The sequence below is a fragment of the Gossypium raimondii genome, chromosome 10, assembly GCF_025698545.1.
Source record: "Gossypium raimondii isolate GPD5lz chromosome 10, ASM2569854v1, whole genome shotgun sequence".
In the NCBI taxonomy this organism is placed as follows: domain Eukaryota; kingdom Viridiplantae; phylum Streptophyta; class Magnoliopsida; order Malvales; family Malvaceae; genus Gossypium; species Gossypium raimondii.
In genome coordinates this window covers 1,944,310-1,968,738 of record NC_068574.1, presented here as the reverse complement: position 1 = coordinate 1,968,738, position 24,429 = coordinate 1,944,310, and the positions used below count along the sequence as shown (strand labels likewise).

The window sequence follows — 24,429 nt, the reverse complement described above, 5'->3', positions numbered from 1 at the left end:
TGATTATATTGATCAAACGCCGTTGGCTTGTTTTTGGCCGTTCGATTAACTTTTAACTAATTTATTCTAGGCCCTACTAGAAAGAACAGTGAGTCGAATATCTGCATCTTTTAAAGGGAAGGGATAAAGCTTTTCTACTAAATTTGAAACCTAGATTCATTTTGGTTTTTAAATTTAAATTTTTTTAAGATTTATCGATGTAGTTAGTGTTCTTGGAACATGATTACATTGGTCAGTCAAATTGATTAGACAAAAATTTGACTGATATATTAATTCAAACAAAATTATTAAACCAAATGAAACAAAAATTGCTTGAAATTGGTAAAAATCGAAAATTAACACAAAAACCAATAGTCGAATCAATTTAATGATATATATTTTAATTTTTTTATAAATTTTAATTAATTATGAATTAGTGTTAGTTTAGCAGTTGAACTAATTAAACTGATTGAATTGGGAACCAATAATATGATCAATTTAACCACTTGTCTGATTACTAGAACATTGTATGTGATGACGTAATACAATCTCAAAATGTATTTTTCAAGTTCAAGGACCAAAATGAATCTAATTGGCAAATTCAGGTACCAAAGTGAATAAAATAAGTGTACAAGTGCCAAAATGAATTTAGTAACCAATTTTAGAAGCCAAAAATTATATTATCCCTTTTAACTTATGCAATTTAATTTAGCATAATTTTTTTTTGAAAATTTAATCCGTATTTGTATGAGAATTACCAATTAGTTCAATAAAATTCACAAGAACATTTTAATCTGAAATAATTAACTATGTTACCGTAATTATCTATTTAATTTTGAAGATGAAAGTATCATGAAAGCACTTATACTATAAGTTAGATTATATTTTGTCCTCTTTACTCAAAAAATGAGCAAATTAGCCCTTATACGTTATATCAAAAAGCAGATTGATTCTTCATTAAAATTTCATCTATTTCCACTATTAAAAACTAGTCATTGTACATTGACATGAGATACACATAGTGAGTCATGTGCAATTGTTCGATTATTCCATCAATTACGCTAATTTTTGTGGTAAAAATAGTTGAAAATTTAACTAAAAGATTAATTTACTATTTGATTTAATGCATAGAAATTAATTTACTCATTTTTTAGTAGATGAAATAAAATATAATTTGACTCATAAATAGAAACTTCCATGATACTTTTATTAATTTTGACAAACTAATAACACTAAAAATAAGAAACCCAAATTATAATAAATTAAAGTACAATTAAACCTAAAATTTTATCATAATAAAAAGACCAATCAATATCACAATTCAATATAATAGATGGACCAAAATCATAATTTGACCATGAACGTTTGTTTGCAAATCATTAAATCAAATTGCTATCTGATGTTGAAATAAAATGCAAAAATAAACCCTTATGATGGCCTAATAGTTAACGTGCTCATTACCTCAGGTGTAATTTGAGCTATAAATCGTGTTAGTCGTGTCTGTCGTTTGAGCTTTGCTCTATTCTTGTATTTAAAAAAAAAATCAACAAAAAAACCATTTCATCACCACCAAAAAATCAAGATTCCAATTAATTTCAATTTTCAATACAGTTGCTTTGCAATAACAAAATATAATTTAGAGAAAAAAAATACAGTTTTCCAAAAAGAATCAAACAACACAGCGAAGTTTCAGTCTTTCGGCTCAGGTTTTCATCAAACAATAGCTTTTGGCTAATCATCATTAGCCTTTTAATGTTCAAAGAGATGGCATTTTTTTGCCAAAGCTCAAGCTTTTAGGGTTTATTTTATCTAACCGAATCCTTATTACTCCACAAGTTTCTCCTTCACTCCATGTTATTGATTCTTTCTCCAACAGCCTCTTAACCTGCAACATTTAAAACCAACCAAATCGGTACCTAAAATATTGGCTTTTTTCCGAGTCTGTTTGAATGGACGGTCGAGGCAGTGAGATTAGTTTGAAAAACTTTACCGATTGTCTACGACGGCCTTTTGACGAGTCTTCTTCGTTTGTTTCTAGAATGAGTTTTAGGTACTTGAATGCTGGTTGAAAAACAAGAACCATGAGTGAAAAAACAGGGTTAAAGTACCTGGAAGATCCTTGTATTATAAGAACTGGATCAAACTAGTCCCCATAATACTAAAAAAATCAAATAAGTCCAAATTATAACAGAGTTACCATTTCCCGTATAATTGAAAAAAATAATTTTCAAGACATTTTATAAACAGTAAATGTTAACTCAATTCTAATTTAGCCTTATTTGATTCTTTTTAATAGAATAGGGACTAAATTGATCCATTTAATAGTAGAAGGACTAATTTGATCAGGTCCAAAGGACCTCTTAGATACATTCACCTATAAAACACAGCATGGTTCAAGGGTAAAAATCATATTCTGGAAGAAATGGTTTGACTTACATGGGATGCCTGCTAGTGAAGATAGATGGCATTTCAAAAGACGAATTGCTTCCTTTGCGCCATGTTCATGCAAGTCGAGTGACATTTCGTCTTCCGCATCTGTGCCCCTGACAAATCCAATCAAGAAAAGGATATGAGAGAGAGAGTATAAAAAACGGGTCCATAAACATGTTGAAGAACAAGAAGCTAACCAAGTTTCGAAAATCTTTTGATTTGATTCTTCATCTGCTTGGCAAGCCTTTTCACGGAAAAATTGTCCCTGCCACACCGAATTCATCCATAATTCAGGTAATCGAATTCATCCCAGGCAACAGATTATGCATATATTTTACTTTACATTTTAGACGAATATTTTACCTGTTCTACAAGTCTGTTTGCTAGATCTTTATCCCCTTTAGCGAAAGCATCAATAGCCTGACAAGTAATGCATCGCAGTTAATTAGAATACAAAGGTTATCGACGTATAAATTGCATCAGACATTTGATAATAGTGTCAACATGCGAAAATTGACTGCGATTTTAAAACCACAAGACTTACAGCTTTATAATATTCCTTCATTGTGCCCCTATATTCCGTCACAGCTCTTCGAAGAGCCTGGAAACCATATTCTTCATCTTCATCTGCATGTAAAGCATCGAATAAGATGAATTAAAATTTGCATATAAATTAAAGGAACTCGAGCATATTACTCATATTACTCAATACTGAGTTACATAAACTTCCAAGTGAAATGTACAATGTCGCGTACCGTCTTTTTTATCTTCTTGCAAGTGAACTCTATCAACCTTGGACTCAGAATCGAAGTCAATTAGGGGTCCTTCCACGGGTTCTCCTAATGCAATAGACCTTCTTGCTGGCCTCACTCTTCTTGTAGGCAATTCATCTAATCTCTCGGGAGCACTAAACAAAGCGGTCCAAATCTCCTTTTGGAGATCGTATCTATCCTTCATTTGTCTTGTTCCACCATTGGTGTTCAAACCTATGTTTCTGCTAGCAAGTAAAACATTTTGGGATAGTCCATTAGGAACTGTAAAGAATAAAACTTACTTTTCATGTGAAATAACTAATATGAACTCTAACAAGAAATAATAAAACTTACTTTTTGTGTGAAGGTTCCTCTGATATTGGATGCTTATCATTAGTCTGTAAAAATGGGAATTCGTAAGAAAAAAGGATAACCGACCCTGAAGATTACATAATTGAGTTTAATGCAAATAGAGAACATAAAAACATTTCTGGAAGGCAAGCTTAATACATAGAGCTTAAATTACAGACATTGCACAATGCCATGTACAATGATACATGTCACGGGGTTTTACGAACTTGATTATTAGACTAACCTTTTTACTGGACTCACCGAGAATTTTATTTCCTTCATCCAAACTTGTAGCTGACCGGTCAAGGAGCCTCTCCATACTCTTATAAATCAATAGAGAGGGAAAAGAACTGTTAGAATAACCTTCGAAAGCGTCTTATGAAGTAGAATAGCAATGAAAAAGATCAACGAACAGTAAACCAAGGCAATAGAAACTTCATTTCCCTTTTAGTACATGATACTTTGCATCGAAAAATCTGCAGAACAGCACATTTGATCCTCTGAAATGAGGATAGTATCTATACCTTTTGCATGTCATATCCACAGCTATCTGCATATAAACCGATAAATAAATAAAACTAGATTAGTGGTCATGCAAGATCATGTATGTCTGTAGACGTGCTTATGTATATAGGCAATGATTAACAGTAGGATTACCGAGAACTTCTTTGATCACATTCCTCTCAAGTTGAAATCCCGCTCCAAGCATTTTGAAAAGAAAATCTTCCATATCTTTGTGCAAGCGGTCCTCTTTTGGAGGACTGGATTTATGTCCTTCTCCCCAAAGTACAGATGCCGGCCACTCCTTTGAGTCTACCTTTAAAGGTTTGGTTCGTGGATTGGAACCATTAGTCGAAGGGGCGGACTTCATATACCCCTTTCCAAGCATGCTCGAAACCATGCCTCCTGAAACCGGTCTCCATTTTTGCTTTACAGTTCTTGAATCCCCGTTTGCTTGACAAGAATTCTGAGAACCATCACTACTAGATGATTCCAAAGGTTTATCCTTTTTCAGCTCGCTCTTAGTCGTATTACTAGAAGCTGAAACCAGTCTCCATTTTTGCTTTACAGTTCTTGAATCCCCATTTGCTTGACAAGAATTCTGAGAACTATCACTACTAGATGATTCCAAAGGTTCATCCTTTTTCAGCTCGCTATTAGTTGCATTACTAGAAGCTGAAACCAGTCGCCATATTTGCTTAGGGGCTGTAAAATCCCCATTCACTCTAGAACAATTCCGGGAATTATTAGCTCGGGATGATTCCAAAGTTTCACCATTTTTTCGTTCTACAGAGGTATTCCCCTGCATTCTAAACAGAATTTCACCGGCTATATCCACATTCCGGTCTGCCTCACAGTAAGCAGAAGCAATATCATTAAGTGAAAATACAGATCCGAATGCATCAAGCAAACTGTTCAATGCACTCTCCTCATCATATCTCAATCCATTTAAACCAGACACCTCCATTTCATCAAGCTTCAAAACCCCCCAAAAAAAACCATGAGGGTAAAAATAAGAAATGATTCAATGTATAATGTTTATATCAATTATCAACATTTAAAGTTTTTTTTCAAAGGATGAATCACATTGGTCACATTATTTAGCAAATTCGTAGCCAACAAAAATTTAAAAAAAAAAAAAAAGATGATTAAGATACAACAGATCTATAGCTAAAGCTAGTCATCAGCCAAAAAAAAAAATCAAATTTGATCAAAGAAGTATCATCATAAGCTACCACACAACTCTTGGTTCTGCCATGTTATTTATATATATATATATACACTTAGTACAATCCACCTTTGGGATATAAAGGAGAGAGCTTTATTTTCTAAAGCTTCAAAAACAACAAACTTGAAAACAAAATATAATGATTTTAAGATTCAGCAACCAAATATTAATAACCATAACTATAATCGAAAACGATCTAACACACACACACACACACAAAAAAAAAGATCAAATATTACCAAGTTTGGCTGCAAAGAATCAACTTCCAAAGGGGAAAAAAGTTATAATTTTTAATTCAAAGAAAATAGAGAGTTTTAAAGCACTTACCAAAGGGTTTTTCAGTGAAAGGCTTTGGAGGAGGCGAAGTTGAAATTCTTGCAGAGTTTAGTGAATTATTTATTTATTTATAAAAAAACTAAAATATTTAAAAATTGAAAAAGTCGGGGTACATTACATTGATGGAGGATGTCGGAGTAAATTCTTTATTTTTATTACGCAGAAAATCTGGCTGACTGAAATTGTTGAAATTGCTTAGAAATTTGATTTTTTTTTCCCTTCGTTTTAGCTGTGTGTGGGTCTTCTAGTCTTAGAGGATATTTTTCCTCTTTTTATTTATTTAGTTTATTTTTTATATTATTTTCTCATTTTCGAGAAAAGGATTTGTTCTTAACCTTCATTTTCCTTGGGAAGTCCATGAAAATACCTAAGAATTTTCCTTGAGGAAAAATATAATAATATGTAAGTATATGACTTTTAATTATACAAGAAGAATTATAAATTTTAAGATGTAAAATGTGGATTAATTAGGTAAATTTTTCATTAATGAAATATGATATTATTATCTTTTAAGTTCTCAAAATACAATATCATTATTTTCACAATGGGATCAAATTAACTTGTTAGGCAAATTAAATCAAAACATTAGTCTTTGAAGGAGTTAGATCGATTGATTCTAGATCAAATCAATGGTCAAATCAATTTTTTCTATTTTTTAATATTTTAATTTTTAAATAAATTATTCAATTAAATTAGAGAACCGATTGAACTGGTAACCTGATCGCTTCGACCATCGGTCGATTTTGAAAACTTTGAACATATGAGAAAAGTTAAAAGCATAAGATATATGTCTTGTATAGATTTTGTTCAATTCTTTTCGGATTAATTTGACTTTCGTCCATATTTTCATTCGCTTTGCATTGTATTAATTAGTTCCACATTATAATAGATTAGACATATATTTAACTTATATTGTACTTTGTATTAGTAAATCTTAAAAAAAAGTGCAAGAACAAATTTATTAAAATTTTGTAAAATTTATTTTTGGTATTTTTATTGAATTTTATATAAACGTTAAAAATATTTCTTCATATGAAGAAGGATAATCACTCCACTAATGATTCAGTAGACTCAAAACAAAATAACTTTAGCTAAGGTCTAATAATGGTTTTAGCCCTCCATCATATTGAAATATGGAATTTGATGCTTCTATTTTAATTTATCATGATTCATAAAATTGCAAATCATCACTTTAACACAACACCTACTATAATATTATAAATTATAATTAGACCCTTTAATTAGTGCATATACTTAACATTTCTCTTTCTTTCTTTCTTTCTTTTTATAACTAAAACAAGATATTTTGTGTATTTTTGGATGCATTAATTGTAAAAATTAAATTCTGATTTATGTTACCAGACATTTTGTTGGTCTTTGTTCTTATTACCTGAATTAACAAAGGTTTTTAAAAAAAAAACAGAAGTCAACACGAACACATGCAAAGCTCAAAATCATAACAAGCATAAAACATTTAGGCCAGAATTCAGATCTTGTCCACTTCACCACAATGTAAACGAAAAGGCAATATTTCGCCTACCGTTCCGATAAAAACTTCCCCTTTTTTCAGTCTCCCTCGACGATGGCAGTATCTGCCCAATTAGCGGCACTGCCATTACGAGGAATGCTTTGGAGTCTCGTAAACAAGTCGACTTGAAACATCACTCCGCAGATTTTCCCATCGTCATCTTGACAAGCTATTGCTTTTACCTTATGGAGTGGATGATCAATGCTTATAAGGCCATTGCCATTCATGAAAATGCAGCCTGTAAAATTTAACAAATACATAAATTTGTACTTGTAACAGTAAAATGAACTTAAAAGGCAAGTTTATAAATACTTTTGGTCTAATTATTGTTTGTCCCTCAACTATATTGGGATTTGGAATTCTCTTCACTAATTGGCATAATTTTGTCACTTTACTTTTATTAGTTATCAGGGGCAAACTTAGAAAATTTTTCTGGAAAGGTCAAAATTAAATTGTATAATTTTATGAAAATTAAAATGTAATTTCACTATTTTCATAACTTATATCTTTATGATTTTTAAAAGATTAAATCAAAATATTATCTTGATTTTTAAAAGATTAAATCAAAATATTATCATTTTGGTGGGCAAAATACAATTTTACCATATACTAAAAATTTCATAAAATTTAAAAGGCCAAAAGTTGAATTTCCCATTTTAGGGGGTCGGGCACCAGCCAGCACCCCCTGCCGCCGCGGCCCCTGTTTGTAGGTCAAGATTGAAAACACTGTTAAACCTTAGCTGTTAACTGCTGCTTTTAAAGTGATGACATGGGGTTTTTACGGTAAAGAAGTTATCAGCAAAAGAAACCCACTCAACAGTTTAATGACTAAAGTTAACAGTTGCAGTTAAGGAGATCAAATTAGGCCAAATCAAAATAAATAAATCAAATCTCAAATTTCAGCATGTTAAAAGGACTAAAACCACAATTAGACCAATACTTTTACCTGGAGGAAACGAAGCAGAGGATTTTCCACAAGCCTTTTCTATGGTGTTTGGATCATCTGATAATACCAGGGAGCCATCTCCAGCCATTCCCCATTTAAGTTGAATGCTTCCTTCACGGTCCTAATTAAACATTGTTAAACAATTATGTTATAAAGTTTGAAAGGAAAACTACGTAACTGTTAAAAAAAGTAGGCATTTTGGTTATATCTACTTACTCTGGCCACAAAGAGGGTACCAGATTTAGCATCGAAAATAATGAAAGCAAATTTTCCTTCAAGATCTTTAATGACTTGGTCGGGTGGATATGGAGCTCGGTCTCGAAGAACCTTGTAAGCATCAACCACAAGCATGGCTTCTGTTGCTTGTCTGGACAAGCCGTAATGTCGCCTGAGTTCGCAAATGTTCACAAGAGTCCCAATAAAGATGCAGAAGATGTCATCCATGACAACCATGGACCTGCTGGTACATTCTTTGTTAGATAGATCATCAAATAATTGAAAAAAGGAACCTATATATATCTATTATGTGAAAATTGATACTAGAAGTACAAGCCATAGATCTGAAAAAGATAGGATATATACCCTGTTAGTAATAATAATAATTATTATTTTTTAATTTTAAAGCATTAAAGTTCTTAGATTATAGAACTTCTGAATTTTATGAGATGCAACATGAAACATTCAGTGTATGATCTTTATTTCCAGCCAAAGATAATTTAAGGAAAGAAAACAAGATTATATAATTCAGCTCATAACCAAATATCGAGAAGGATGAATTTTGAATACCTTGGATGCAAAGGACTCTGAGCTCCATGTGACAGTGTCATGAAATTTCCATTTGAAAGGTGGTAAAAGGTCGACTCTGGCCACAGCAACCTGAAAGTCTGCAAGATTTCTTCTCGAGTTCCCTTACCATCAGAATCCAATCCAACTGAAGGAAGCCTGAGCTCCTCCGGTGGATTTCCTGTTGCTTTCTCGAAAACCGCCAACATTTTTGCAGAAAAACCCAAGATTCCCAAGGCCAATGCTTGCCGCAAAAACACTAATACTAAAGCTAATGCAAATCCTTGGCACCCTAAATGGAGCCAATACTTTCAGTTCATGCTTATCTCTAAATGGCTGTAGCTTTGTAACTGAAAGAATAATGATGGTTCCTTTCACTAGCTTACAAAAAAGGATTACGTTGGGGTCTATGCATGTGGCACAACACAAAGCTTTAAGTTTGGTTTCACGTGTAACCTGGACTCTGAAGCTAAGGCATGCCTTGCATGCAAGAATGGTGCCAAAATTTTTTGTTTCTTCCTCAGGTGGGTTCACAGCTTCCAAGAAAAGAAAAAGAAAACAGAAATGATGGGGTTATTCAGAAAAATTCAAACTGGACAGCTAGGATTAATGGATAAAGAAAGCAATTAGTATTGTTACCGTTACAACTTGCTACTCAGATCTATTAGCTTACTTTCATTGATGAATCATTCATGCCAAGCCAAGGCCTGGGAACTGAGGGAAACAATCAAACTAGCCAATTAATCTAAAAGTTGGCCGCATTGTGTATACAAATATATACTGAAAGTGCAGTCAAGTGAAAGGAACATGAATGTCCTTTACTTGATATAAGCAACTGTACAACCATAATTCAATGGATTTTCCTGTTCATACTTCATCACGCGTGGGTGATTTCTTAACATTTCCAGTGCTCGCTCCTTAATGACACCAGTGCCCATGCCGTGCACAATGAAGAGAACTGAATTTGATCCTCTTGCTGAGATAGCCATGTCAAGTTGGATTTCAGCCTCTTCCACTCGCATACCGCGGAGATCTACAGTGTTCTTTGATGTCTGAATTAATGGGCCATAAGTAATTGCACCACTTTCTGTAGCATCTGAATTACTGGGGACCTCTCTGCTCTGTTCTCCCTATAGCAAAACGATCAGAATCAGAGTTATTAAATTCAATTCCAAGACAAGCAGAAGATCATAAGCTTAAGTCATACATGAAACAAACCCAAAATGCTACTTTTTACAGTATGATTCAATGTGTCGGCCAAGGAAAGATCAACTTCATTGCATCTACATGATCTAAGTTACTATTTTGTGAAAAATATGCAGGAAACAAGCTATGGGCTATTTGTCTGTAAAAGCTTCAGGAGGCATTCAAAAAAAGGATGTGGAGAACATTGTTGGATATGTACTTAAGTGCAACTTAAATAAGCAATTGCGCTAGTAATGCAAGTATGACAACCAGTAGAACTACGGGAATAGTCATGGATTGACTTTCCCTTTCCCAGTAGCGACAAAAAGGACCTCGGAAATTGGGAGATTAAAACGAAAAGGTAAATAAATATGCATAAGGGGGAGGGGAGCTGCATTCCAACATAGTCAGCCCCACTAATCAATTGAACTGCAGGGTATATCAAACAGAGCCACCCATTACTCAACTTAGTTCTTGCTATTATTGTCCTTCACCAAAATGTTCAGCATGGTACCCAACCCGATAAGAGGACTAAAAAAATATAACACATAAAACAAAAGCAAAATGTTTAAGAAAGCATTCTTTATTACAAACCTGTCTTTCAAAACTCTGCCGAGAGCTGATCGCATTATTCCGTTGGCTACTTGAAATTGGTCTAACATTACTCTTCTCAACACGGACCCTAATTTTACCATATTGGACTAGAACAGTGTCATCATCCTCAGATGCTGCAACAACAGTAGCTAACTTGTTTCCTAGTCCCTTTAAATGGACTTGCTCACCAGACACAGGTTGATATGAACTTGTATCTGTTTCAGTAGAAGAGAAACTGTCACCAGGTTGATGAGCTTTTAGAATGGAGTTAATCGCAGATTCCGATTTTTTAACCAACGAATTGAACTCCTCAGAATTAGCAGTTTGGAGCTGATTCTCAAATTCCTGTACTACAGTTTCAATTTGGGATTTTGCAGCATTTAGTTCTTGTTCAACCTTTTGGGTTTCCTTCACCCTGAGAGCTCTCTCACGCTCTTCAAGATTTTCTGCCTCACTCCTAACCTTCATTATCAAGAGCAAGAAAAAATAAAAAAACAACTAAAATAAGTAAAACAGAACATATACTAGTCTAAAAAAAACGAAGTTAAGCTCTCCAATGTGCTAATAACCGGCCATATGATACAGCTTGACCTTGAATAAGCAATCAACACCTATTATCACTTCTCTTCTTGATAACAAAGAGCAAGCAGCAACAAAAAAATCATGTTCTGATGAGTTGAAATTCTAAAATCATACCTCATGATGAAGTTTCATAATTTCTGCATGAAGAGATTCAGCTCTTTTGAACTGAGCTTCCAAACTGTTCCTTTCCTCCATTAGCGATTGTTGCAGCACACCTTTGCGCTCCTGCTGCTTTTCTGGCATTAGACTCTCAACCCACATCTTTGCTCGTTCAATTATATTTCCATCAAAACCAATTGATTTAGCAATAGTCAATGCATTGGAATCACCAGTTCTACCCCAGAGTATCTGGTAAGTGGGTTGTAAGGTCTCCAAAGAAAATTCCATGGCTGCATTCTCATACTGAGGGTCCATTTCCTTAAGGTGACTTAAATCCGCATAATGAGTTGTCACAAAAGCTAAATTAACGCGATTCTTTAGATATTGTAAGATACTGGTGGAGAGAGCCACACCTTCTGAAGGATCAGTTCCACTACCAATTTCGTCAATAAGGACAAGTGATTCTTTTGAGGCTACTTCCAAGATCTCACAAATTTGTGATATATGCCCGCTAAATGTTGAAAGACTTTGTTCCAAAGACTTCAATCATAAAAGAAGTGTCAGGACAAAAGCTAATAAGGAAATGAGAATTTATCACTCATAAAAAATGGTAAAACCACTACCTGGCTGTCCCCGATATCTGCAAGAACAAGATCAAACCATGGAAGTCTTGGCTGCTTCTTAGCAGGCAAATACATGCCCGCCTTTGACATAATAGATGCCAATCCCAAAGTTTTCATTGAAGCAGTTTTACCTCCTGTATTGGGTCCTGAAATAATGACCACCCTCGTTCCACATTGAACTTTAATATCTATAGGAATGGGAAAGTTGGATACAACTTTTGAAGACTTTATAGGAGTCATTTCACCACTTTTATTGCCCAAAACAGATGGACCCATAGAGTTGGATGTGATAAAATCTGTGGAATTACTTAGAAAAGACCCAAGGAGAAGCGGATGTTGCATCCCTTCAATATCTATTGACAAAGCATTATCTGCGCCATTAGAAATTAACATTTCAGATTCCTTTGAACTTAAAATTGGACAGACACCATTCACCCACTGAGCATATGCAGCTCTAGCAAAAGCAAGATCAACTTCTATAAGTCTATCCAACAAATACTTTATCTCAGCTTCTGATTCTGCTATTTCAGATGTAAGCATGCTTAGGATAGCCATTTCTTCAGCTTTTTCAGAATTTGAAAGCTTTACTTCCATGTTGTTCAACTCAACTGCTTCTTTGGGCTCCATAAAGTATGTTGCGCCGGAACTGCTAACATTTAGAACCACACCACCTGGAAGTAGATATTTATGGGTAGCCTTGACGCCCACACACATCCTTGACCGCCTCTTGGTTATTAAAGGTTTATCAATGCCTCCAGCCTGAAATATACTAACTGATACTTCTTTCAACAGAGAATCCAGATTTTCCATGTTCCTCTTCCTTTCTTCTCTAATAAGCTCCAATTCTTCACTTGCTCTACCAAGGATAGTTGAAAGGCTGCAGTCTATGCAAAATCCTATCTTTCGCTCCAACTCCAACTGAAAATTGCAACCTTGAAGTATTTCAAGTAATGGAGTGTACCTGGCAAAAAATTCAATAATATGAATTAGATTCTATAAAATTAAATTTAACATTCATACAGGCAGGTTATATATTTAATTTCATAAAAGTAAACAGGAAACAAGCAGTGCAGAGTTGGATCTATAGCACCTCGAAAACAATATTAGACCCTTACTAAGACAAGATATCATATGACAGACTGCCCTCTCCCAATTGAATCAAACAAAAATAAGAACCTTTCAGAGACACATCAAATAAAGTTGCTTACACCAAAATCATTTTAAACTAAGATACTAAAAGTCTGAGGTACCTACACTAGGAAAAGCAAAATATGAAAACCAAACTCTGTTAAGATCAAAAGCTCGAATCCTTAAAGAAACATAAAATCAATTTCTGGACTTGTGAAAAGAATCAAAGCATTCATCACCATAACTGACCTTTTCTTGCTACGTATAAAGATAATCCTTTCAACTTGAAGCTTTAACACTCATTAAGACACGCCTTGAAAGCAATTACAAATCTTTTAGACATGTTGTTCCTTAGTATTATATGTGTATTTATCAGTTATCACTAATCCATTTGTATGGACAGTAAGACCAATACGAAAACTATAACTCCAACCGTTTCTAATATATAATCATAAGCCATTACAAACTATTAACAGTTTTTTTAATGCAGATTAAACTTGTGTCAAAAAAGCAAGAGAAAATTGAAAATAAATTTATCATACCTCTCCAAAGAACCACCTTCAGCGATAGCTGCCAACTTCTCCGAGACAGCTCTCGCGGCACCGAGCATCCTACGAACTCTGCAAAGCTCCCTTACTGTTAGCACCTGTCCTGAAGCCGCGGAATGAAGGATCTCCGAGACGTCTTCGATTACAGAGAGATCCAACGGTTCCGACTTCAAGGCCTCCAAGGCGTGCAAAGCGGAAGTGGTTTGGTCGAGAAGCTTCTGGGAATCTTCCCGCGATTGACCCACGGGAATTGCGGCAGCTTTGGTGAGGGAGAAGGCCATGGAAGTAGATGTGAAGGGAGAAAGGTAATTGCAAAGGGAAGGCCATTCTAAGGTTTTTAGGGTTTCGCTCTGGAGAGTGGTGACGAGTTCAGATGAGCGTTGATCGGCTGAGTTGGCGAGCGAGCAGATGAGTTTGTGCCGAAAGGGTCTTTTTGAGAGAGAGTGGTGGCAGAGACGGTGGCGGTACGAGAGAGACGGAGGCTTTTGGAGGGAAAGGACATAAGTGGAGAGTTGCATGAAGATTATTTGGATTTCAGTTGGATGGGCTTTTCCTTATCCATTTCTGTTTTTTAAACCATACCAAACGTTGGCCGCTACGCGCCACAACATGTTATTGATTGCTTAAAAAAAAACATTTTGATTCTTTTAGAAGAAAAGTTGTGCAGAATAAATTATTTTTAGTTAAAATTTTTAGCTTTTAAAAGGTACTTAGGTAAAAATTTTAACTTTTACTCTCTTAAAAGTACTTTTGGTACTTAATTATTTTTTCACCCCTCCAATAACATAGTACTTTTCTTTTATTATTCTTGATGCTTAATTACAAATGTGTTAAAATCATTAATTAAAAATAAAAAATAATTTTCAAAATACTAATTACAAATATTTAATGCTTATATTTAAATATTTAAAATACAGTTTATATATTTTAATTAAATTTTATAAATAATTAATATTTATTGTTTAAAATACTTAAAATTTATATTTTATATATTAAAATATAATAATATTAACTAATTTAAATATTATTTAAATGCATATTTGTTACTTGATAATAACATGTCTAAAATGGACATTTTATTTCTAAAAATCACTTATTGACAGCAATGCTAAACACTCAAATTTTAAACCAAACTTTTCAAAAGTACTTCTCAAAAATATTTTTCCACAACACTTTTCAAAAGTAATGAAGAACTGGCCCGTAATTAATCTCGGAAAATGACTTCAATAAAATATATAGTTTGTATTTCCCTACTATGCACAGATTAAATATATATTATTAAATAATTATTCTTAAAATAAATAAATTAAATAAATTGTAGCATATATTATGTGTTATGTCATAAATTAAAGTTTATCTAATAATTATGAATGTAATTGTGAAATGCATTTTGAGAAATGGAATCGATTAATTTTTTTAATTTTTCATTTAATCAATTACAATTTTCACATTTTGTTTATTTGTCTTGTGCTTTTATTTTATAATAATTTTTATTCGATCTTTGTTTGATTTTATATAATGTTTTATAATATTTAGTAACAACATAATTTAAAATACACATAGCATAAATATAAAATATTATATATCATGCAAAATATATATTAATTAAATTATACAATAAATTAAGCATTTATTAAATTAAAAATTAAAATAGCATCATAATCAAAACTAAAATTATGTTTAAATTTGAAATAAAATTAAACATATATCATAAAAATAACTTAATTAGTTAAATATAATGATGTGGATAAAATAAGATATTAAAATAAAATTACTTAAATGTATAATTGGAGCTAAAATGAAATTAATCCAAAATCTAGATTTTAATATTTACTCCCAGGTGAAGTTTCATTATTAATAGAGTTTTAATCACTCTGACTCTTCTATATTATTTTTCTCATTTTCACTTCTCTGTTTTTTTTTTCTTTCTTTAGATGAATCGGTATATTTTCTAAAACTCTTCTTTTTTCTAAAAAACTAACCACCATCATAAACATCATCTTCGACTAACAATGTCTTCAATCAACATTAAATTCACTTATCTTTTCTTGATTTCATAATGAGGCCATGGATGCTTAGCGAAGATCCTCGTACATGGTGAATAACCAAATTTCAATTGAAATGAAATTTTTAGGATAAATCAATGCAATTTAGGAAGAATCAATGAAAGGACATCAATTCAAATCCTGAATTTTCGAATTGAGAGAGATATTGAGAAAGATCAAGAATTCTCACTATTTCTTAAATTCATGGACCCAATTCAATTCAGTAGCATCTTTCATTCACATTTTTTTTCCACAAAGAACGTTTTATAGAACTCTTGAACCATTGAATTCAGAATATCCTACTTTCACGTAATTCACAGGGTTCAACAAGCAATCAATATTTCAAGATCAATAGTGTAGTACTATTTATAGTAGCGGTCCTTATATATCGTATTAAGGATCAAAATATTCTCAAGATCAAACTAAAATCTATTAAAAAGTTAAAAATGATCGTGTTCCATGAAAAGGACAAATTCTAAAAGGAAATATTATACTTTTTTTTCTTTTCGCTCGTGTATATTTCCAACTCCTACATTTCATTTGTAGATACTATAAAATAAAGTAATGAAACAATCCAAATTAACGTGCTACACATAATTACAGCTATAGGGAAAGAATGTTTCAAGTTTAAAAGATATTGTAATGCCGAGAATTTTAGTAATTCAAATATTTATTTTCTTATTTCAACAACTAAAAACTTTATATACGATGATATCTATCAATAAATAAAAAGTCGAATAAAAATTATTGTTGATTATGAGTCTTGTATTAATTATAGTTAATTATAAAATATAATTTAAATTTGGTATGTATTACCTAATTATGCTCTTTACAATATATGTTACATTTAATTAATTTTTAAAAATATAATAAACAATTACACATGGGAGAATTATATAGTGACAAATGATAGATTATAAGCCTGCCATATAAAAATTGTTTTTCTTTTTATAACTTCATATATATATATATATTAGATTAATTTAAAATAGTTTAATTTACTATTTGATCCTTGTCTTATATTCATTTTTTTAATTTTAGTATCTAAATTATCACTTTTGTTCCACTTTACCCAATATATTTTTAGTGCTACATTATTAATCTCGGAAAATGAGTTTAGTAAAAGAATTGGATTAATTTAAAATAGCTTAATCTACGATTTAAAAACATTACACGTGGAACATTCTATTGGACACCGGCAATTTTAAAGTAGAATGAAACTAAAATGATAATTTAAATACCGAAGTGGGAAACCAAAAGTAAGTACCAAAATGAAATTTTAATATAATCCAAGAACTAAATCATAAATAAAACCATTTAAAATAAAGGTCAAGATTGAGTTCTACCATACAAATCCTGACCTTCTGTAAAAAACATAAAAAAATCCAACCTGACTCCTTTAGTTTTTAAATTTATTATAGATCTTTTATACCAAATGAAAATTAAATATATTATACAATAATATAAATATTAAAAATTAAGTCGCTTATATTTAAAATTTTACTTAAATATATATAAAATTAAATAAAATTATATTTTTAAAATATGTAAAAAGTAATGACATGAACCAACCCATGAACACATGTAATTTACAATATTTTCTTTATATAATTTCATGTTTTTCTTTTCCTTTCTTGAAAATTTTAGCATTTCCTTAAAAAATGTAAAAGTTGCTGATAAATAAAGATTTTACTACAATGCATTATGGTGAGAAGAAAGATGAGACGTAAATTTAGTGATACTTGCATGCACGCCTTTTTTTCATCTTAACTATGTAAAGATGAACATAACATAAATAATTAAATGTGTTTAAAATCCTAAACAAAAACTAGGAGACATATGTATTAAATATATTGTACAACTCGTGATTATTGCGTTTTAACTGTTCGATTTTTCATTTTGTGTTATGAAAATTGAGAAAAGTTCATTGCTTGTTATGATGTTTATGAGAATAATGTTACCCTTTTGTTCCATGCTATGTTGCGAGGATGGTAGAACCACAAGCAGCAAAAGCATGGTTCCTTTCTTTGTAAACAAGGTTCCCTCTTACAAAAGTGGCCAGCACTTTTCCAGACAGTCTTTTGCCTATGTAGGCAGATATACTCTGCATTCGATAGGGGAGAAAACATACTCCGACTTAACAATAGAACCAATCGAGAACAAGAATTATGAATGAGATAGGGATAATAGGGTAAAGGTACCATGGAGGCCCTTGTACTAAGAGCAAAATTGCATTTTGCCCTCTCTACTAAAAAAATGTACAAATTAATCCCTGTATATTAGATCAAAGAGTAAACTAATCCCCTTGTTAAAAATTTCAACCATTTCTACTATTGAAAATTGGTTTGTATGTTAAAATGAGGTACACATAGTATGCCATGTGTAACTATTTGGTTATTCTATTAGCTACGCCAATTTTTAACAGCAAAATTGGATAAAATTTTTAATCAAAAATGACCAGATTGTTCTTTAATCTAATGTACAAGGACTAAATTGCTCATTTTTTTAGTAAAGAGGGTAAAATACAATCGGATTCCCAATACAAAGGCCTCCATGATACTTTTACCAGATAATAGAGATAAAGGGATATATACCGGATTTTTAACAAACATAGGATGATCTTCATTGAGGTCAAATTCCACTTCAGGTTCCCAAACAACGACATCTGCGTGGTTTCCGATTGCTATGGCTCCCTAAACAATGTAGTTGTCATCTCCAGATTATTCATTCGTAATGCACCAGAAAAAGGGGAAGGGGGATTAATGGAAATGCATATGTAAAAAGATAGTTTAAGAAATTTGACCTTTGAATGTTGTCCAGCAAGCTTTGCAGGCCTCTCGCTCCACCATGAAACTAACTGTTCCAAGGTTATTCCATATTTCTGTCCGTATGACCATGTCACAGGAAGAACAAACTGCATATGTCTCGATACAAAAGGGCATTAATCAGTATCCACCAACTGGTACCAAGTAAGAGTAAATAACAATCAAAGAGAGACACGAAGAAATGATGAACCGGCATAACAATATGAATCAGACAGAAGTTGTTTTCATTGGATATCAACCTTGAAGCCAGAGAGATGATACTATAAAGCATTTTGTTCAAAAATTAGCACAATATTGAGGAAGTAATGTTAGACTAACATGGTATAAGAATTTTATATAGGAAGAAAGCAAACAGTTTCTCGAGATCATTTTTCTTTAAATGGAAAATTACCAACCTGTATAGATGATATACCGCCCCAAGCCTTCAAAAAGTTACCATCATTGAGGAGTTTAAGTTCCGGGACTGTTGGTGAATGATCAGAACTCAGCATGTCAATATCTCCTTCCTGGAACATTAGCAAAAATAGAGAAGAAATGGTTTGAAGAAACTGGATTGATGTCAACTAGTTGCACCAGAAAAGTTACTGGCAATACCATTAAAGCATTCCATAGTTTTTCTTTATTGGCTGCATCACGGATAGGTGGGGCACACTTGAAACGAGTATCTCCATCAGGAATTTCTTCTGCTGAAAAAGCTAGATAATGAGGGCAAGTCTCAACAGTTATGCTGTCACCTCTCCTTTTCGCTTCCTGATACGTTCACAATGAAAGTGCAATATCACAAGTAGTAATTTATTGGCAGTTTGAAGAATAGGAAACAGAACACGAAAATTGTGCTATGATCAAGCAAGGGAATTCTATCAGAGAGATTGTGTTGTATAAATACCTTTATAAGATCTAAGGAAGAACTGGCATCAGACAAATGAACCACATGAAGATGAGCACCTTCTGCCGGACCTCCGCTCCTTGTGTCCTTTGTAACAGTCAAAAGTTCTCTAACAGCTGCCTCCTCCCTGGGTGGGAAATCAAGATTAATCTAAACCATGTAAAGAAACAGAATTCAACGAATTTGTAAACTGTGCAAAACATATATAAAACCACTGAGCTCTAAACAAAAGTATTTAAACATGCTCCTTCCCAATGAATAAAATAAAAGAAAATTCAACTTACCAAGAAGGTGGCCTTGTTTTAAGATAAGTTGAATATGATCGAGGATCACCACCACCATCTTCAGTTTCTAAGTGGCTTTCAACAACTGATTGAATCTCGGAATGTACGAGTAAAGGTCTCTTGTATTTGGCCAATACAGACAGTCCTGCCTAAAGTAGCAAATTGATATGAATTTCAGAAGATAGACTAAAGATTAACAATGTTTCAAACACTGATTAAAGTATATTGATCAGAAGACTATAGTTTATGGATTATCACAATACTAAAGAACATGGAAAAAGAAATGTGGACAGAAATGCAAATATGCCGCGCTTCAAAAGGAAAACTAGCTTTATCATTAGTTGAGTGCAATACAGGTATCAGAAACGAACCTTAATATGCCTGGCATCTGTCATAGGAAAGTCATTGATCCCTGAAGGGCACATAAAAGACTGCAAAGCATGAACATAAAAGTTGTAAGATAAAATTTCTTTTGTCAAAAATGATTAACCCTGCTATTACAAGATATCTTTGTTAGGACTTAGGAAACGGAATTATTATGTTCTAATGATGTCAGTGAGTTCTCACCTCAACTAATGCACATTAGGTTTAGGATCCAAAGCAGCATTCACCAGTTGGGAAATACTTAATGTCATACATGACATTAAGATTAATCATACAATACTATTGGTGGCATAATTTTCTAAGAAAATACAAAGACTCAACCTTCATGTTATTGGTGGCATAACTATGCAAATGATATATAACTAAATCATTTCATTAGATGCTTACCTTCAAACCATGGACTCCAGCATCTAAGAGGGCTTCCAGAGCTGTTGCATTGAATGCATTTTCAGGAACTAGACCTCCCCAGAAGCCTGGTCATGGTATATTATTTAGACTTCAGTCTTTGAGATAGAGATTTATTAAGGTACAGTTCAAGGAACATACCAACATCAACATAAATACTCTTCTCTGCAGCCTCAATCTGTCAAAAGAAATGGCGATCAAATAGATGATATATATCATATCTATTATGTTGTCATCGATATGTACTAGGCATACCTTGAGTTTCAAGGTTTCTGTTGAAACAGTGGAAGGAAAGTTATTTAGAGGCATGTCAATCAATGTTGTAATGCCACCTGTACACATACAGTAATAGAAAGTTACGATGCGTATACAGTATGCCAACCAAAAGAAAGAAATATTCCAAATTCCAATAGCACAACTCTAAAGGACTAATGGTGCATGAATATATCTGTTGATCATGAAGGGAAAATAAGGAAGAACAACATATTTATCTGAACAACCAAAACCAACCATAAACATTTTAATTGGTAAATAAGTAGCAAACAAACCCACCACAGAAAACTGTAAAGTTTACTCAAAGAAGGTGAATTATTTATAATTTGCATTTATTACCAAAGGAGACATATGTTAATACAAGTTCATTACAATTTATACATATAAAGCAATATACCTGCAGCAGCTGCTTTAGTCCCTGAAGGAAATCCTTCCCATTCTGCCCTCCCTGGATCATCTAAATGCGCATGCCTACCATGGACAAAATGTAAGCAACTTTTATGCACTATAAATTTTCCTTTTGATTGCATCTACTTTCATGCTCAAGCAGTTATCTATCTCCATTATTGCTTAGAATTTATACTATGTTTGATAGACAAAAGGAAATCAGAGGGACAGAAAAGGTAAGGAAAGAAAAAAAGAAGGAAGAGGAAAGAAAGTTAATTTTCCTTCATTCAATTTGATCTTAAGGATGAAAAATAAAGTGAAAGAAAGAGATTATCGGTAAAGTTGTAAATAAAATTCTTAAATTAAGCTGAAAAATTGGTTTCCTCTCACGGAAGGCCTGAAATTGGAGGAAAAGTAAAAATGCAAATCCACCCATTTTCCTTCAGTCCTCTTGTGTTTTCCCCTCTTACCACTCGAAGGAAATGGTGGAGAAAGTATTTTTTAGTTTCATTCCATTCCCTTTTTTTCATCTTTCCTTTCTATCAAACATAGTGCTATGCTATGTAATTACTGTTGGGGAAATGAACAAATTGCGAATGAATTATTAAGTAGCATGAATGGTAGAAAACAAGATCTAATATCTTACACATCGATCAAGCCAGGCATGACAACTGCATTGCCATAATCAACTACTTGTTTAAATTTGCCACTCCAGTCCTTGTTCTTAACTATTGATACGATACTCCCTCCCTTTATCTCAACTGTCCATTTACACATCCGGAAAAACAAATAAACAAAATGAAGTACTAAATACAGCAAAATGGTCTAGTAGTAACACTGATTATCAACATAATGAACTAGGTTCCCATGTTTACTCTATCGAATCTTCATAGTGATACCAGTCATTTTACATACCAGCACCAGAAATAATCCCTTGTGGTGTCACAATGCGCTTGCTTGCAATCCAATAGTGACTGTGAGGAAAAAGACTACAACCGCTTTGAGATGACTGTCAAATGTGAAATCATAATTTCAGTCTATTTAATTGATCGATTTACGATATCAAAAAATCATATCTAAAACGACAAAACTGCGTTACAAGAAAAGCAAGTCAATGGAAGTAAATTCCTTAAAGCAAACAAAGCAAAGCTTAAGCTAAAATCACATAATCATTTTCAGGATTATTAAGATTGAAATTCATCAGAGTATTTCCTTAGTTTTGATATTCTTAAAGCAGATATTAAACCTAAAAGAAAGTCAGAGAACTGAGAAAATCTTCGTTTCATCTGTTTATTTTTCTCATCAATGTCAAACAGAAAAAAGAAATACAAAAATACAAAAATCGAAAATTAAGATTATAATTAACACCTAATAATTAGAGTTTAATTAGAATAAACCTTGGAAGAATCTTGAATGTAGAAAAAGAAAAGGAAAGAAGCGAGCAGCGCTAACAGCGGAAAGAGCTTCCAATGCAGCAAGTCCATCTTTCTTCCCAGCTTCCACTTCCTTTTTTTTTCCTTACTGATAAGAAAAAAGAAATCAATGAGATTTCAACATCTCGGTACACGTGTGATTTTACGAATGAATTGAGTCAAATTCTGCTATTAGGCCATCTAATTTGCATAAATTGTGGTGTTAATACCTGTATTTTAATTTAATTAAATATAGTTTTTATACTTTTCAAATTGTAAAAATATAATCCTGACCAAATATTAGTTGTAAAATCTATTTGGTTAAATTCTATTATTACTCTTGTGTAAGTTTTAAGTTAATTGATCATCAATTCAAAGTTTGATGCTTATAAAACCTTTCCCCTTCCTCTTAATTGTTAATTTGTATCAAATCTATATATATATATATATATATATACGAGCTTAAGATTTTCAAACTCAATTTACTCCATAGCTCAAATTAAATTCAAACTTTTTCTAGTTAAATTCAAATAGTTTGCAAGTACAAATATCATTTACTCATGGGTCAAGTGATTTTACTTACTTTATATCGTTTTAAATTTTTATTTTTCAATATTGGATCCACATAGCCTATTTTACTATTTAGAATCAATAAAAATATATAATAAAAAAATTATATTCATATAATTAAATTTAAGTAAAAATATTATTACTTTTAACACCTCAAACTCAACTACACTTGACAATTAACACATTTAGGAACGTTGCCCAATTGGGCTTTCTCAATTCTCTTAGAGCTTGTTCACTCGTCGTTACTATACTATAATTGAAAAAAAAACCCGTAATAATTATAATTAATTGGATTAATATGCTAATTTGTCACTATATTTTAGTCGATAAATATTTATTTTTCGATTTATCTCTAGAATTGAATGATTCATTCAATGATTGTTTTTTATCCAATATTAAAGAATAAATAAAAAGACAAATCTCTTATAATACATCATATTTGACTTGATTATTGATATAATGAACAGATCTGCCATTTCTTAAATATTTCTTCTGATTCAAAATCGTGGCGTGAATAGCTGAGACATTGAGAAATATCCAAAAAGGCACTTAAGGAATCGATATGATTCTATTTTCGTTTGAAGGAATGAAGGGTCCTAAAAAATCAACATTTCTTTTAATTGTTGAATTTCTCTTTAATTGATAATATGCATATTCCAAATCCTCACAACTAATGGAATCAAAATATCTCTAGATTGATTAGAAGATTTTTCAATTAGTGAGAATATGTTAGTTGAACTGATTATTTGATGAAGTGGATATTGAAAATTACCAATGTACTTCATGTTGAATGGTATTTGTTATTGTCATTATGAACCGGAGATAAAATCATCACTATATTTTCTCTATATTGAATTTTGTGGCTTTACTTTTATTTTATAGAATTTTACAAGTCGAAAATTTTATCAACTTTTACTATTCAATTTTATTTTAAAATAATTAGAAGGCAGCATTTAATATTTTTATATTTTAATTTAATATTTGAATAAATTAATATAATATTAGAAATAAAAAAAGTTCTTTTACAAAATGAACTTGATTTTTCTTTTGACTATATATGTATTTTATTTTTCAAATTTTTATTTCATTAAATAGAATTTTAATTTAATTTACTAATGTTTAATATTTATAAGTTAAATTATTGTTAATTAATAAAATAAAAATATTTAAAATAATTATTCTAATTAAATTATGTTTTCAAATTATTAAAATTGAATGATGAAATTTAATTAAAAATTAAAGTTGGTGATGAAATTTAATAAAATTCAAAATTCATGATAAAATTCAGTGGCATAAAAATAAAATGAAAAATTTACTCGTATTTTTAAAATATAATAAGAATGTAGTAAAAAATTTAATATCTAC

General features: G+C 31.9%; 4 protein-coding genes across 9 annotated transcripts; all 4 read right to left on the bottom strand.

Annotated features, from left to right (window-relative positions):
* Positions 1–1,537: 1,537 nt before the first annotated feature.
* LOC105776554 (putative nuclear RNA export factor SDE5) lies at positions 1,538–5,828 on the bottom strand. Of its 4 annotated transcripts, XM_052622607.1 has the most exons (13): positions 5,696–5,816; positions 5,569–5,590; positions 4,170–4,989; positions 4,037–4,062; positions 3,757–3,834; positions 3,516–3,559; positions 3,165–3,403; positions 2,954–3,036; positions 2,773–2,829; positions 2,607–2,674; positions 2,416–2,522; positions 1,970–2,040; positions 1,538–1,864 (listed from the first exon to the last, which is right to left on the bottom strand). In XM_052622607.1, the coding sequence occupies exons 3-13, from the start codon at positions 4,978–4,980 to the stop codon at positions 1,736–1,738; spliced, it is 1,713 nt and encodes a 570-aa protein (XP_052478567.1). In that variant the 5' UTR covers positions 4,981–4,989; positions 5,569–5,590; positions 5,696–5,816; the 3' UTR covers positions 1,538–1,735. The 4 variants fall into 4 exon arrangements, with proteins under 4 accessions (XP_052478567.1, XP_012454723.1, XP_012454724.1 ...); XM_012599269.2 differs by having other exon boundaries at positions 5,569–5,828; XM_012599270.2 differs by having other exon boundaries at positions 4,170–4,859; positions 5,569–5,827.
* Positions 5,829–7,003: 1,175 nt separating this feature from the next.
* LOC105776555 (stem-specific protein TSJT1) lies at positions 7,004–9,262 on the bottom strand. Of its 2 annotated transcripts, none has more exons than XM_012599271.2 (4): positions 8,838–9,262; positions 8,268–8,511; positions 8,052–8,172; positions 7,004–7,343 (listed from the first exon to the last, which is right to left on the bottom strand). In XM_012599271.2, the coding sequence occupies exons 1-4, from the start codon at positions 9,041–9,043 to the stop codon at positions 7,144–7,146; spliced, it is 771 nt and encodes a 256-aa protein (XP_012454725.1). In that variant the 5' UTR covers positions 9,044–9,262; the 3' UTR covers positions 7,004–7,143. The 2 variants fall into 2 exon arrangements, with proteins under 2 accessions (XP_012454725.1, XP_012454726.1); XM_012599272.2 differs by having other exon boundaries at positions 8,268–8,508.
* Positions 9,263–9,407: 145 nt separating this feature from the next.
* On the bottom strand, positions 9,408–14,150 carry LOC105776552 (uncharacterized). Of its 2 annotated transcripts, none has more exons than XM_052622279.1 (5): positions 13,588–14,150; positions 11,918–12,878; positions 11,310–11,834; positions 10,614–11,075; positions 9,408–9,955 (listed from the first exon to the last, which is right to left on the bottom strand). In XM_052622279.1, exons 1-5 carry the CDS (start codon positions 14,109–14,111, stop codon positions 9,653–9,655), a joined length of 2,775 nt encoding a protein of 924 aa, XP_052478239.1. In that variant the 5' UTR covers positions 14,112–14,150; the 3' UTR covers positions 9,408–9,652. The 2 variants fall into 2 exon arrangements, with proteins under 2 accessions (XP_052478239.1, XP_012454722.1); XM_012599268.2 differs by having other exon boundaries at positions 9,408–9,964; positions 13,588–14,149.
* A 3,208-nt stretch (positions 14,151–17,358) lies between these two features.
* On the bottom strand, positions 17,359–22,647 carry LOC105777851 (allantoinase). Its single transcript, XM_012601346.2, has 15 exons — positions 22,480–22,647; positions 21,998–22,091; positions 21,729–21,843; positions 21,093–21,166; positions 20,678–20,754; positions 20,564–20,600; positions 20,405–20,490; positions 20,005–20,064; positions 19,634–19,782; positions 19,350–19,476; positions 19,058–19,213; positions 18,859–18,969; positions 18,442–18,552; positions 18,233–18,331; positions 17,359–17,742 (listed from the first exon to the last, which is right to left on the bottom strand). Exons 1-15 carry the CDS (start codon positions 22,564–22,566, stop codon positions 17,614–17,616), a joined length of 1,512 nt encoding a protein of 503 aa, XP_012456800.1. The 5' UTR covers positions 22,567–22,647; the 3' UTR covers positions 17,359–17,613.
* Between the last annotated feature and the right edge of the window lie 1,782 nt (positions 22,648–24,429).

Bases quoted from the DNA above. Each gene is read 5' to 3' on its own strand.
- LOC105776555 (XM_012599271.2), bottom strand. From the start codon at position 9,043: ATGTTGGCGGTTTTCGAGAAAGCAACAGGAAATCCACCGGAGGAGCTC. The intron at 8,173-8,267 runs GTAAGTAGATAT...ATGTTTAATTAG, and splicing joins GTACCCTCTTTGTGGCCAGA to GACCGTGAAGGAAGCATTCA. The intron at 7,344-8,051 runs GTAAAAGTATTG...TAAATTTTACAG, and splicing joins CTCTGCTTCGTTTCCTCCAG to GCTGCATTTTCATGAATGGC.
- LOC105777851 (XM_012601346.2), bottom strand. From the start codon at position 22,566: ATGGACTTGCTGCATTGGAAGCTCTTTCCGCTGTTAGCGCTGCTCGCT. The intron at 21,167-21,728 runs GTAAGATATTAG...TGTCCATGGTAG, and splicing joins ATGCCTGGCTTGATCGATGT to GCATGCGCATTTAGATGATC. The intron at 20,065-20,404 runs GTAAGCATCTAA...CATGCTTTGCAG, and splicing joins CTGGAGTCCATGGTTTGAAG to TCTTTTATGTGCCCTTCAGG.
- LOC105776552 (XM_012599268.2), bottom strand. From the start codon at position 14,111: ATGCAACTCTCCACTTATGTCCTTTCCCTCCAAAAGCCTCCGTCTCTC. The intron at 12,879-13,587 runs GTATGATAAATT...ATTTTTTGCCAG, and splicing joins GAAGGTGGTTCTTTGGAGAG to GTACACTCCATTACTTGAAA. The intron at 11,076-11,309 runs GTATGATTTTAG...TTGATAATGAAG, and splicing joins TTATGAAACTTCATCATGAG to GTTAGGAGTGAGGCAGAAAA.
- LOC105776554 (XM_012599269.2), bottom strand. From the start codon at position 4,980: ATGGAGGTGTCTGGTTTAAATGGATTGAGATATGATGAGGAGAGTGCA. The intron at 3,404-3,515 runs GTAAGTTTTATT...ACTTGCTAGCAG, and splicing joins GAGGAACCTTCACACAAAAA to AAACATAGGTTTGAACACCA. The intron at 2,675-2,772 runs GTAAAATATTCG...TCGGTGTGGCAG, and splicing joins CAAACAGACTTGTAGAACAG to GGACAATTTTTCCGTGAAAA.